Genomic DNA, 13,289 nt, shown 5'->3' with positions numbered 1-13,289 from the left:
GAAGCCACTTCATTGAGGTTCTTGATTTGCAACCAAGTGACAAGGTGCCATGATGGTGGTCAATACAATACAATTCTTTTGGAAGAATCTACATGAAAATGGGTTTTAGTTCCCAGCGGAGAATACTGAACCCCCAGTAATAGTATATATTATCCAGAATTTTGCTTTTGTCTTTCCGCCAAAAATGACGTCATATGATATACGTGTATCCAATCAAAACAATCCTTGAGCTCCAAGCGAGTGGGACCTTTACTTTGGATTTACCACCGTCGAGCAATTTTTACACGCGTAAATAAAATACCGTAACTTCCCTATGCCCTGGTCTTATACAACTTGGTAAGGGATTTTAGGAGGGCCTATAAACTGGGTGGTCATCCGGGGCTGCTTATAACTAGACTAAAAAAGGCGTTTCATAACAAGCTACATCGCCGTGCTGATCAAAATACTTTCTTCATATACTTGCTATTTTAAGCTTCAAAACGTCGTGAAAAATCGAATACATTTTCATACAAGCTAAAGGGGCGCATATAAATGGACATATTTTTTTATTTACTGGTAGATGGGCCTATAAACGGGGAGGGGGGGGAAGGGTTTATAAGTAGGGGGCTTTATTTTATAACCGGAATTTTACGGTAGAGGTAACGTAATAAAAGGTTGCGCGTAAACGTAAAAGTTACCACAGGGCGCCGTAGGTTTTTGTCCGTAATTAGCGGGTTGCTTCGGTTTCGGCCGCAGTCGGAGACGTCTTCGGGCGGAAAGATGTGGCGCGGGTCACTATAAAGATTTAACCAAAATGGAAACCACGTATGAAAAGTCTTTTGTACCAATAGTAAGTAATAAAAGTTAATTTGTTCGACATGTAATTCACTTCCGTATGCAATTTTAAGTTACGAGACAGTGGAAATCCACCTTTTCGGAAGTTAAACAATCAGACCTCTGTGCAAAAAAGAAAAATTACATTAAGTTTCTCTATTTACCATGTCAGAAGAAAATCTTGGAAGCCTATTTTCAAGACCATGCCATATGGAATGGAAACTCTGTAAAAACAGCGCATGTTTTTTGGGTAGTCCATTGGATAATTAGGACTTTTCAGTGTATTGTTAACAACAGAACCACAACCTGTCAATGATAATACATAAATGTTTTATAGCATAAAAGTAATAAAGAGCACTTTGATTGTTCAATTACACATTACCTATATACCCATGGGCGAAATGAACACTAACCTCAGCCCCTTCCCCCCCCCCCACACACACACACACCCACCCCCCAACTGTTAAATCAGGCTATGCAAAAATAGAAAAAAAATAAGTTTTCTATTGCTATTATAAATAACTTCAGCACTGATCGCATCTTTCTAAGCAAGAAGCACCAAGCAGTATTGCTACTTCCACCCTAGATGTAATGTAATTCCATGGTTACTCTCGGCAGTATGTTGCCGGTACCCGTTCATTCAGCTGCCTGAAGAGAGACAAATTTGAGCAACATTTCTTGTCTAACAAACGAGACGGAAAGGCTTGAAACTGACTTCAAGTCCGAAGTAATAATTTCGTTATTTACCCTCGGCAGTATTTATAAAACTAATGCTAGTGAGGCCGAGAAATGCCTGAAACAAATAATTGAAATCAAACTTAACAGGGTTAAGAATCCAACTGGCCGGAGGCAAACCAGCTGCCTATTTGAACTCGGGACAACCGAGAACAAATCCAGCTGGCGGTCAGTGCGGGACTTGAACTCGGGGCCTCCGAATTGCAAGTCCGGCGCTCTAACCGCTCGGTCACGCTGCCCCTGCTGTAACCGCTTGGCCACCTCGCCTCCATAGGAAATGGAAGACACTAAATGTCACTGTTAAACCAGCGTAATGCTGGTTTTTACACAAGACTCGTTTCCGCTTCCGGTTGTTTTGTTTTTAGTACAATCTCTACATGTAACAATACCAGCGTAATGCTGGTTTTTAAGCTGGTTTAGACCTGGTGCCTTTTAGGTTCTGATTAGTAAACAAATCGACAAATTGTAGAAGTCTGACGGACTTAATTATTCTAGATATGAAGGAACCGACATTTTCCCCTTACTTATTAAAAAGACGGGAATAACTCTTGTGTCTGTTCCATAATTGTTAGTGGCTATGCAGTGGTAGTTTCCCTCCAAATACAATTGGGTTACTGCGTTGTTAGTCTCATTGACCAGAACTATAGAATTCCACATCAATGCTACGTATACTGGAGAGGTTCCTGTGGCTTCACACACAGTCGTCAAGCGACCTTCAACTGTACGAACAGCTGTCCCTGGAATTGGCATAGTTATGTTCGGAGGAGCTGGTGAGAAAAAAGAAATAATTGGAATAAAAATGAGTTCAACAATATCAATGAGAAATGATGTAATCAACATCTCACGAGCACGGGACAAAAAAAAGTTTGAGTCCCCGACTTCTTTATTTATCACAGCAATAATCAAGTAACGATCCGCGTAACTTGAAATGAAAGGCATACTTCATTGTTCTCCAACAATACGGAAACGTTGCCATTACCATACTGAGACCCAGGTTAACGAACCCAAATGTAAATAGCAATCTTAATCTTAAAGTTAACATACAATGTGGTAGATTCTGATTAATTTTGTCGAAGAACTTTATGAAGATGTAAGGTACAAAAAAAGGCGAAATTATCAGCATTTAGCATTCTCTGCCGTTAAGTGCTATAAGTTCTAGCTATGCTTAATTAAGCAAACGCATAAAACCAGTTGAGACACATCGCACGAATCGCAAAAATAACAATTTTTTCCTGTCATCATGGAAAACTTGGAAACCGTCGCCAAATGAATGCCCGTTTTCCACCTTCTCCTTATTGAATGTTCTTTAGGATAACACGAGAGTTCTATCCGTTGGGTTTTAGACAAAAACAACTTTGAATGGGGGGTGGGGAGGGGCCTTACTTTTTTCTGTTCAGAAGAAATGGTGGCATGGCGCAAAAGTTAGAAAATAGATGGAAATCCAGGGTTTTAGCACTGCTCATATCCTAATCTGAATTGTTACTAATTTCAGGTGCAGTATATCTTTTTCTTAACCTTTTGACGACCACTTTGGTCATTTTCTTTTCATACCCCTTTGGCAACCCTATGCTTCGTTACATTAAGAAAATTTCTCTTAAACTTACAAGGTTGGACAGGGGTAAAAACCAACAGAAATCCTTTTTTTCCTAAGTAAAAGTCTGAGTGAAACTTAATGACCACTTCGTTTCCACCCACATTGATATCTCGTCCAGAAAGTTCCTCACCACAGTATCTACCCATTGCCACGTGGTTTTCATCTGCAATCTCCAAGTAATCCGCGCTGCAATATTTGTGGAGTTTTGTAAATTAGATCAACTTGTCAAACAAGGCAGCCAATAGAAACCAATAAGGGTTATGAAAGGCACTATACTAAAAATACATGCGTCAAAAATTATTAATTCATAAAAATTAATTCAATCGTTTGTATTGTTGGGATTCTAATGCGAGGGAGGCTAGACGTTCTCACGGAAACGAAGAATGTCACGACCATAATGAACCTCTGAAACACACTGACGAGGAGTCGATATAGAAGCGTTACGAAAAAAACATTTCCGCGTTCTTGTCGCGTGTATGCAAATGAATTCAATTTGCTGAGCGTGTGACAAAGGCGTATTTTGTTGTAACGTTTTTGATGACAACTACCGCGGTTCAGTTGTAATCGTAAAAATGTTCTTTAGGCTGAGATAACCCTAATTTAAAGGACAGAAGAAAAAAACTTTTGTTAAAGACCTCTTTTCTTCTTAACAGCAATATATACGATAATCGTAAAACCAGTTGTTGGGACATGGATCGACCACCGTAAAATAGAGAGCAACTTACAAAAGCTAAGCAAGTACAGTGGAACCCGGTTAATACGGACACCAAGGGGACATGCCAGAGATAACGTCAGGAACACATGTTTTATCGTTATAAAGACCAAAGAGACAGTTTTACGAACCAAGGATCGGTACAAGTGTGTGGAAAGGCAATCAAACGGGGTGGTGGTCTTGGTATGGAAATACCAATGGTGTTTACATTTTTGATGGTCCTCGGAAACGCGTGCATTTACTTGAACAATTACTAGACGTTAGCAACAACCCAGCAATACGAACGGAGGGCAGGGGCGGATCCAGGATTTTTATTAGGAGGGGGTGCACTCGTCTCTTGCTCTACTTCAACACCAATAAACCACATATTTATTTTTTGGCAGAATACCAGTTGTATTAGAAAACCGCAGGTCATCTCAGGGGTGGGGGGGGGAGGGGTGCGCACCCCCTGCACCCTCCCCCTAGATCCGCCCCTGGAGGGTGATCCTAGTACAGCTAGAAGCAAGCAAACAACGTCAACGAGGAAGTAGGTTAAGAGCAATGACTGCAACAAAAAGCCAAGGAAGTGAAACGTGTGAAACAGGAGGCAGAAAACTTTATTAAAGGACTATACGCAGTACAAGAGTCAAACACCAGAAGAAAGACAGACTGTTCAAAATCAAATAAGTCACGCTACTTTGTTACTGTCTTTTTTTTTAGTACTGTAATAACACTTTATTCACCCGTAAAAATCTGTCATTATTTGAACAGGGTACAATGTCTACAATTATCACATAATTGTGACAATGAAAATAGACAGTGTGCAGATAACCAGTGTCTGTAAAGCGGGGTTGACAATATATGAGAGTTTGTGACTAGGGACACAGAAAAGTGTCCGTTGTCCATATTAACCGGTGTGCGTATAAAGCGGGTTAATTTTAGAGAGAATATATGAGCTTTTTATCAGGACAAAAGAAACTGTCCGTATAAAGCGGGTGTCCGTAGAGCGGGCTTCCACTGTACTCAAAACTACATTTTTCATTTTCACTATCCAGACAACAATAAACTACCGCGCAAAAAACGTCTCATTTTCTGTTTCAGGCTGTTGCGTTTCTTATATACCATAAACTTCCGCTTATAAGCCAAGTTATAAGCCCTTCCAGTTACACGCCCATTCCGCCTGTAAACAAACAAAAAAAAAAACATCTGGGTATGATCCCCCTCCGGGTATGCCGCTATAGCTTGTATTGAAAAAAATTCGATATTTTGCAACGCTTTGCAGCTTGAAAAGGCGAGTAAATTCAAAAAGGATTTGATCAGCATCGCTAAGTAGCTTGTTTAGAAACCCTTTTTTAGTCAGGTTATAAGCCCCCCTTCCCAACCCCCCCCCCCCCCCCCTTACCCCTTCCTTCATGTAAGCCCCCTTTAAAGCTTGTTTTAGTCCGGTTATAAGCCCGCCGGAGATAAGTGCCCCTTTTATAAGATTTCCTAAAACCCCTAACGAAGTTGTATAAGCCCGGGGTTTAAAAGCGGAAGTTTACGGTAAAGGATGCGTAGCGATAAACCAGCCGAGAGAGGTTCTTAAAATTTCTAGCCTAAAGGTTCTAAATAACCTGTTCCTTTTATGCGGATAGTTTAGCAAGTAACATGTTATCATTTTGCTTTTTATTTGCTAATGTTCTGACGGTTTAATAAAAAAAAAAACACAAGTTTCGCGACATTTGCCGGAATATAATTTTACCCAGGAGAAAAGCGTTCATAGTACATGTCTTTTGAGAAAAATAAAAAATATACTTCGATTAACAAACAAACTGGATTTAAGCACCACCACTTCGAAGAACCACTTAGCGTAACGAGAAAGGACATAAAAGAATTCCTTACCATCGTCCTCTAAAACGATTCTCCAAACTAAAATCAAGGAAAGTGAGTTTCAGTGTCATGCCATGCGGAATAGGTACCTTGTACACACAGTCCATGCGGACTGGGTATTTGCTAGGATAACGAGGACTTTTCAGTGTATTGTTCATCACTGCACCACAACCTATTTAACAAAAAAAGTTAAAAGGACTAGTGGTTACTCAAAGCCCTTTAAGAAAAGATTTAAAGGGCAGGCAAAGAACGGGAAATAGCAGATCTCTTCATGTCCGATCACGGGTTTCCCATTTTGGACGTTAAACATATAGCCATTGCAGTACCCAATCGAGCTTCTTTGTTCGACTCACCTTGCATAGCAAGAGCTCCTTCAAGGCCCAGCCACGTAAAAACGAGAAAAATGGGAATGCTTTTCCTGATGAAGAGGTAATATAGTTTCAATTTTGCTGGCTGAAAATTTAACATCTTACCTGCAAAAAACACACTGGTAAGGCAAGCGCGTGTACAACGCGTTACAAACCTTTAGTTCTTCTTATAGCCTACAAATACATGTAAAAGAGAAGTGTTTTATTTTTCGGTTCAAAGCTGTTCAATCTCTTACTACAGGGGACAGGACGACAAGAAACCCTGAGCCTGAGGTTGGAAAGAGAAACAGCTGTTTACGAAAGGATTTTTTCTGACATAACTCTCAATTTTTCATAACTAGCCGAAGTTTACCACATTTCGAAGATGCAAGAATATACACTGCACCATCGATTTACCTCGTTTCTAAGTGCACCCTGACTATTTATCGAACAAAAATAAGTAATAGTAATAGAAATCTGATAAAAAAAAAGGGGCGTTCACGGCTATCCGAAGACCAAATGACCGAACTTCTCAATAAAACTAAACGGAAGAAATGCAGTAACATATTTTTTCGATGGATAACATGTACTTTTTAAGAGGAGTATCTACAACATCTGGTAGATGCTTGGGTAAAGCCTACGAGCAGGTGAGATTGATAAGAAATAAAAAATAGCTTGAATTAGCAATAAAACGATAATTGAATTCGGCTTTCGCATGATGTAAAGAATTCGGCCTCCTCTTCGACTGCATAATTCTTCACATCGTACGAAAGCCGAAATTAGTAACTGTTAATTTTGCAATGAAAATGAAAAATCAGTGACACACACACCTACGGGTCGAATACCACTTTTTGTTCTTACCACTCACGGCACAGATGCACGGCAACATGTAATCTTTTTCTTTAACTTATCTCTTGGCCAAGTAGCTCGATACTGGAGACGGATGAATCATCTGTCTCTACTGAGGGTCTCCGATACGTTTTTAGGGATCCGGGGCTTGCCTTATTTCAAAGTCGGTATCTCAAAGCAAAATCTGGGCAAGATTCAAGTATAACAGAGTGCACGGTATGCAAAATGCCGAAAATAATCATCGCTTTAACGAGATTGAGCGAAAATTTGGTTCGGCATGACGGGATTGAAGAACCCTATTAGGGATCCTCCCCTCTATCATTACGGAAAGCGCCGCGTGAGTTTTTCATATTCATCGGTGTACTGTTAAGAGAAAATGGATAGCTCATTGCCTGAAAAAAGACAGCTGACAATATTTTCCGCTCATACAGACACTTTCTTTGGCGTAAAATACGTGTTATAAATCGATATGTCATTTGTGGATCACTTCAGCTAGAATATTAAGATCTAACAAAATGGGATGGGATCAGTACAAACCAATTTCACTGAGTCCACGACGGTCAAACGACAGTCACAGTGTATGCTTTTAAATTGATGGAAAAATGTTATTTTCAAGAAATAATATTTCTGTCTGAATAAATGAACTTTCTTTCGTCTTGACTCAAGTTTAAGTACAGAGATATCCCTTTATTCAACAACCTAACGTAACCCATTAACTTAGTATCTTAAGATTTTCGCCCATATCCGTTTATATTAACGAAAGCAAGAGAAAAATAAAAAGGGCAAAAAACCCACTAGTACCTGAAGGAAATTCTTCTTTTTTATCTTGCTCTGGTTAGGTCCTAAACCTTCAGCGAAAACGGAAAAATCTTGTTTCGTTCTGTTTTTATGAGCAGAAAATCTTTCCAGCTGCTTCTCGCTTTTACCTTACATGAAAAACTGCAGTTGCCCTATAGATAACTATTTCCATATGTTCCGCTTTTGTACCCTGAAAGAGCACTATGCATAACAACATAATAACCTAGTCGAAAAAACCAATAAAAAACGCCTACATGCATTGTTCATTGATATTGTTCGAATGATTGGAAGCGATTGTTCGCTGTAAGGGGCTGCTCTCAACTTAACCTGCACCGTGTTTGAACCTTCGATTTGCGCTGGCTGTCACAACTAGTCTCCTTTACAACTGTAAGATGGACTACGACAAATTGTTTGACGACATATTGAGACAACTTCTAATGTAACATCTTAAAATCATGCTCTAATTGCGCCTTTGCGATCATCAAAGTCTCTAGTCAGATTTTTTTTTTAGAAGCAATTATACACCTAACTTTTTCCTTTCTAATGCGTTACACAAACAAAAAAGTTATATCACAAGGTAATTTGTGTAACACCTTGGCGTTCTGTTGAATGGTTAATCAGGTTCGTGCCGGCAGGTCATTTACTCAGTGCCTTAACAAATACACAAAATACACCTGTAGAGTTAAGAAGAAGATATCAAACAAATTTCATCTGGGAGAACTAACCATAATAATTTTTTTGGTGTTTTTGCCAGGCGTAGCATTAAACCTTGAAAAAGTTGGCCGAACTTTTTCAAGTTTTAATCAATGCTCATCCTTGCCATACGTTTCAACAGACGACAGGAAACAGTTTTAGGACCTGTTTACATGGACGTGGGGGACCCCAGGTAGGTGAGGTAACCCACTTAGGTGGGGTAACCCGCCTGTTCATATAATCTCTCACTTTAATTTGATCATGTTTACATGTTAGGTGGGGTGACCCGTCACCTGTTACCTCACCTATCTGGGGTCCATCTCCATGTAAACATGCTTTAAGTGCCTTGCTTTTTGTCTTCACTAATAGGCGAAAAAAATGTTTTTTTGTAAATAAAGTGGGGAAACTGAAAAGTGACCACAATCAGAGAAAGTCAAGCATTTTTATATTTGCGAATAACCTTTTATTGAAACAGAAGTCCAATCTCATTTTCTTTAAATTCTTTTGATCGTGTTTTGTCAGCACGAAGAAAAACTGTATTAAAGACAAAATTTTTGACTCTTCATTGTTATGTCTTGAGAAACACAATTCGCCAAAAAATAATGAATTTTTAGAGTAAATAATCCTTACTGTTAAGCTGGAAATAAACCTTCCCATGGTCCAAATGAGTGGCCCATTAAAGATGTATCGTATTTTAGAGCTTGTAATGTATGCCTTGTAGACAATACTATCTTTCGACCGCCTAAGATTCAATTTAGTAAAAATCTTCAAAAAAGGTGATCCCACTGGACGACCATTTTAAAGTACAAGCACTATATTTGAGCGTCCAGCTTTTTAGCAAGAAAGGACTAATTGAGGACACGTTTGTTATCATCTCCTACTGGAGACAAGACAGCCAAATTACGTGGTCATCCAAGCCACGCTAAAGTTTAGTCATGTACAGGGCAAAGGCAGTACCTTTATTGGTATTGGCCCGGTGCTGGAAATCAATTCGCGACCTCCGCTTTTCAGTAATGCGCTCTGTTATAAATTAAATCCGCGTTGCCGAGAGAAACGGGTCTGCGTCCCCTAAATTCCCTAAGGGTATTTTGCATTCTAGCGCTGTATTTAAAAATTCTGTTTGAGCTAGCAGTGGTCATGAACTTAGAAACGAAGACCCAAAGATTCACGCTAGTGTGAGTAGTTTTTTTTCTAAAAGTTTTTCATCCTTTGAGCAAATTTCTTATCAGGATATTTGGGATTTTCCTTTTTCAGCGAATCATTTTGTAAATCACACTATTAATCCTCGAAATGTAGAAGTGAAAGAGGCGAGCCGATTTCGACGTGTGAATGCTAATTAACTTGAACTGTTAGAATACTGAGACACTCAGAATTAAATAATGAATCTTGAAGAACAGCGAAAAGACGACAACACGCTCTGTCGACTAAGCTATTCCTGCTGCGGTTAAAGGCAAAAAGAAATAAAAGGCATCCATTAGGGCCTGCCTGTAGAGAAAAAGATATGAAAAAGAGTTTATTGTTCAAAATCTTCGCAGAGCCTTTAACATTGAAACAGCCCCCCTTTTTTGATTTGTAATTCATTATTATTATAATTTTCTTTTACCTGCAAAAAACACACTGGTAAGGCAAGCGCGTGTACAACGCGTTACAAACCTTTAGTTCTTCTTATAGCCTACAAATACATGTAAGACAGAAGTGTTTTATTTTTCGGTTCAAAGCTGTTCATTCTCTTACTACAGGAGACAGGACGAGAAGAAACCCTGAGCCTGAGGCTGGAAAGAGAAACAGCTGTTTACGAAAGGTTTTTTCTGACATAACTCTCAATTTTTCATAACTAGCCGAAGTTTACCACATTTGGAAGATGCAAGAATATACACTGCACCATCGATTTACCTCGTTTCTAACTGCACCCTGACTATTTATCGAACAAAAATAAGTAATAGTAATAGAAATCTGATAAAAAAAAGGGGCGTTCACGGCTATCCGAAGACCAAATGACCGAATTTCTCAATAAAACTAAACGGAAGAAATGCAGTAACATATTTTTTCGATGGATAACATGTACTTTTTAAGAGGAGTATCTACAACATCTGGTAGATGCTTGGGTAAAGCCTACGAGCAGGTGAGATTGATAAGAAATAAAAAATAGCTTGAATTAGCAATAAAACGATAATTGAATTCGGCTTTCGCATGATGTAAAGAATTCGGCCTCCTCTTCGACTACATAATTCTTCACATCGTACGAAAGCCGAAATTAGTAACTGTTAATTTTGCAATGAAAATGAAAAATCAGTGACACACACGCCTACGGGTCGAATACCACTTTTTGTTCTTTATTACCACTTACGGCACAGATGCACGGCAACATGTAATCTTTTTCTTTAACTTATCTCTTGGCCAAGTAGCTCGATAGTGGAGACGGATGAATCATCTGTCTCTACTGAGGGTCTCCGATAGGTTTTTAGGGATCCGGGGCTTGCCTTATTTCAAAGTCGGTATCTCAAAGCAAAATCTGGGCAAGATTAAAGTATAACAGAGTGCACGGTATGCAAAATGCCGAAAATAATCATCGTTTTAACGAGATTGAGCGAAAATTTGGTTCGGCATGACGGGATTGAAGAACGGAAAGCACCGCGTGAGTTTTTCATATTCATCGGTGTACTGTTAAGAGAAAATGGATAGCTCATTGCCTGAAAAAAGACAGCTGACAATATTTTCCGCTCATACAGACATTTTCTTTGGCGTAAAATACGTGTTATAAATCGATATGTCATTTGTGGATCACTTCAGCTAGAATATTAAGATCTAACAAAATGGGATGGGATCAGTACAAACCAATTTCACTGAGTCCACGACGGTCAAACGACAGTCACAGTGTATGCTTTTAAATTGATGGAAAAATGTTATTTTCAAGAAATAATATTTCTGTCTGAATAAATGAACTTTCTTTCGTCTTGACTCAAGTTTAAGTACAGAGATATCCCTTTATTCAACAACCTAACGTAACCCATTAACTTAGTATCTTAAGATTTTCGCCCATATCCGTTTATATTAACGAAAGCAAGAGAAAAATAAAAAGGGCAAAAAACCCACTAGTACCTGAAGGAAATTCTTCTTTTTTATCTTGCTCTGGTTAGGTCCTAAACCTTCAGCGAAAACGGAAAAATCTTGTTTCGTTCTGTTTTTATAAGCAGAAAATCTTTCCAGCTGCTTCTCGCTTTTACCTTACATGAAAAACTGCAGTTGCCCTATAGATAACTATTTCCATATGTTCCGCTTTTGTACCCTGAAAGAGCACTATGCATAACAACATAATAACCTAGTCGAAAAAACCAATAAAAAACGCCTACATGCATTGTTCATTGACATTGTTCGAATGATTGGAAGCGATTGTTCGCTGTAAGGGGCTGCTCTCAACTTAACCTGCACCGTGTTTGAACCTTCGATTTGCGCTGGCTGTCACAACTAGTCTCCTTTACAACTGTAAGATGGACTACGACAAATTGTTTGACGACATATTGAGACAACTTCTAATGTAACATCTTAAAATCATGCTCTAATTGCGCCTTTGCGATCATCAAAGTCTCTAGTCAGATTTTTTATTTAGAAGCAATTATACACCTAACTTTTTCCTTTCTAATGCGTTACACAAACAAAAAAGTTATATCACAAAGTAATTTGTGTAACACCTTGGCGTTCTGTTGAATGGTTAATCAGGTTCGTGCCGGCAGGTCATTTACTCAGTGCCTTAACAAATACACAAAATACACCTGTAGAGTTAAGAAGAAGATATCAAACAAATTTCATCTGGGAGAACTAACCATAATAATTTTTTTGGTGATTTTGCCAGGCGTAGCATTAAACCTTGAAAAAGTTGGCCGAACTTTTTCAAGTTTTAATCAATGCTCATCCTTGCCATACGTTTCAACAGACGACAGGAAACAGTTTTAGGACCTGTTTACATGGACGTGGGTGACCCCAGGTAGGTGAGGTAACCCACTTAGGTGGGGTAACCCGCCTGTTCATATAATCTCTCACTTTAATTTGATCATGTTTACATGTTAGGTGGGGTGACCCGTTACCTGTTACCTCACCTATCTGGGGTCCTCCATCTCCATGTAAACATGCTTTAAGTGCCTTGCTTTTTGTCTTCACTAATAGGCGAAAAAAATGTTTTTTTGTAAATAAAGTGGGGAAACTGAAAAGTGACCACAATCAGAGAAAGTCAAGCATTTTTATATTTGCGAATAACCTTTTATTGAAACAGAAGTCCAATCTCATTTTCTTTAAATTCTTTTGATCGTGTTTTGTCAGCACGAAGAAAAACTGTATTAAAGACAACATTTTTGACTATTCATTGTTATGTCTTGAGAAACACAATTCGCCAAAAAATAATGAATTTTTGGTGTAAATAATCTTAACTGTTAAGCTGGAAATAAACCTTCCCATGGTCCAAATGAGTGGCCGATCAAAGATGTACCGTATTTTAGAGCTTATAATGTTTGACTTGTAGACAATAGCATCTTTTGACCGCCTAAGATTCAGTTTAGTAAAAATCTTCAAAAAAGATAGTTCTAGATGATCTTCTGAACGCACTCCCATTGGACGACCATTTTAAAGTACAAGCACCATATTTGAGCGTCCAGCTTTTTAGCAAGAACGGACTAATTGAGGACACGTTTGTTATCATGTCCTACTGGAGACAAGACAGCCAAATTACGTGGTCATCCAAGCCTCGCTAAAGTTTAGTCATGTACAGGGCAAAGGCAGTACTTTTATTGGTATTGGCCCGGTGCTGGAAATCAATTCGCGACCTCCGCTTTTCAGTAATGCGCTCTGTTATAAATTAAGTCCGTGTTGCCGATAATAACGGGTCCGCGTCCCCTAAATTCCCTAAGGG

General features: G+C 38.9%; 2 protein-coding genes across 2 annotated transcripts in view; both read right to left on the bottom strand.

Moving 5' to 3' along the window:
- Positions 1-946: 946 nt before the first annotated feature.
- Positions 947-3,383, bottom strand: LOC140930874 (uncharacterized). Its single transcript, XM_073380586.1, has 3 exons — positions 3,153-3,383; positions 2,073-2,315; positions 947-1,119 (listed from the first exon to the last, which is right to left on the bottom strand). Exons 1-3 carry the CDS (start codon positions 3,286-3,288, stop codon positions 974-976), a joined length of 525 nt encoding a protein of 174 aa, XP_073236687.1. The 5' UTR covers positions 3,289-3,383; the 3' UTR covers positions 947-973.
- Positions 3,384-6,066: 2,683 nt separating this feature from the next.
- LOC140930873 (uncharacterized) overlaps positions 6,067-13,289 on the bottom strand; it is a 49,442-nt gene continuing 42,219 nt past the window's right edge. The window contains exon 2 of the mRNA XM_073380584.1: positions 6,067-6,175. Coding sequence (XP_073236685.1) covers positions 6,164-6,175 — 12 coding nt within the window. The 3' untranslated portion in view covers positions 6,067-6,163. The remainder of the gene's footprint in view (positions 6,176-13,289) is intronic.

This window comes from Porites lutea, chromosome 3 (genome assembly GCF_958299795.1).
Source record: "Porites lutea chromosome 3, jaPorLute2.1, whole genome shotgun sequence".
Classification (NCBI taxonomy): domain Eukaryota; kingdom Metazoa; phylum Cnidaria; class Anthozoa; order Scleractinia; family Poritidae; genus Porites; species Porites lutea.
The sequence above is the reverse complement of the archived record's forward strand: the minus strand, read 5'-3'. Positions and strand labels throughout refer to the sequence as shown.

Bases quoted from the DNA above. Each gene is read 5' to 3' on its own strand.
- LOC140930874 (XM_073380586.1), bottom strand. From the start codon at position 3,288: ATGGGTAGATACTGTGGTGAGGAACTTTCTGGACGAGATATCAATGTG. The intron at 2,316-3,152 runs GTAAGTTTAAGA...TTTTCTCACCAG, and splicing joins TTTTACCCCTGTCCAACCTT to CTCCTCCGAACATAACTATG. The intron at 1,120-2,072 runs GTAAGGGGAAAA...TATCATTGACAG, and splicing joins TATTCCCGTCTTTTTAATAA to GTTGTGGTTCTGTTGTTAAC.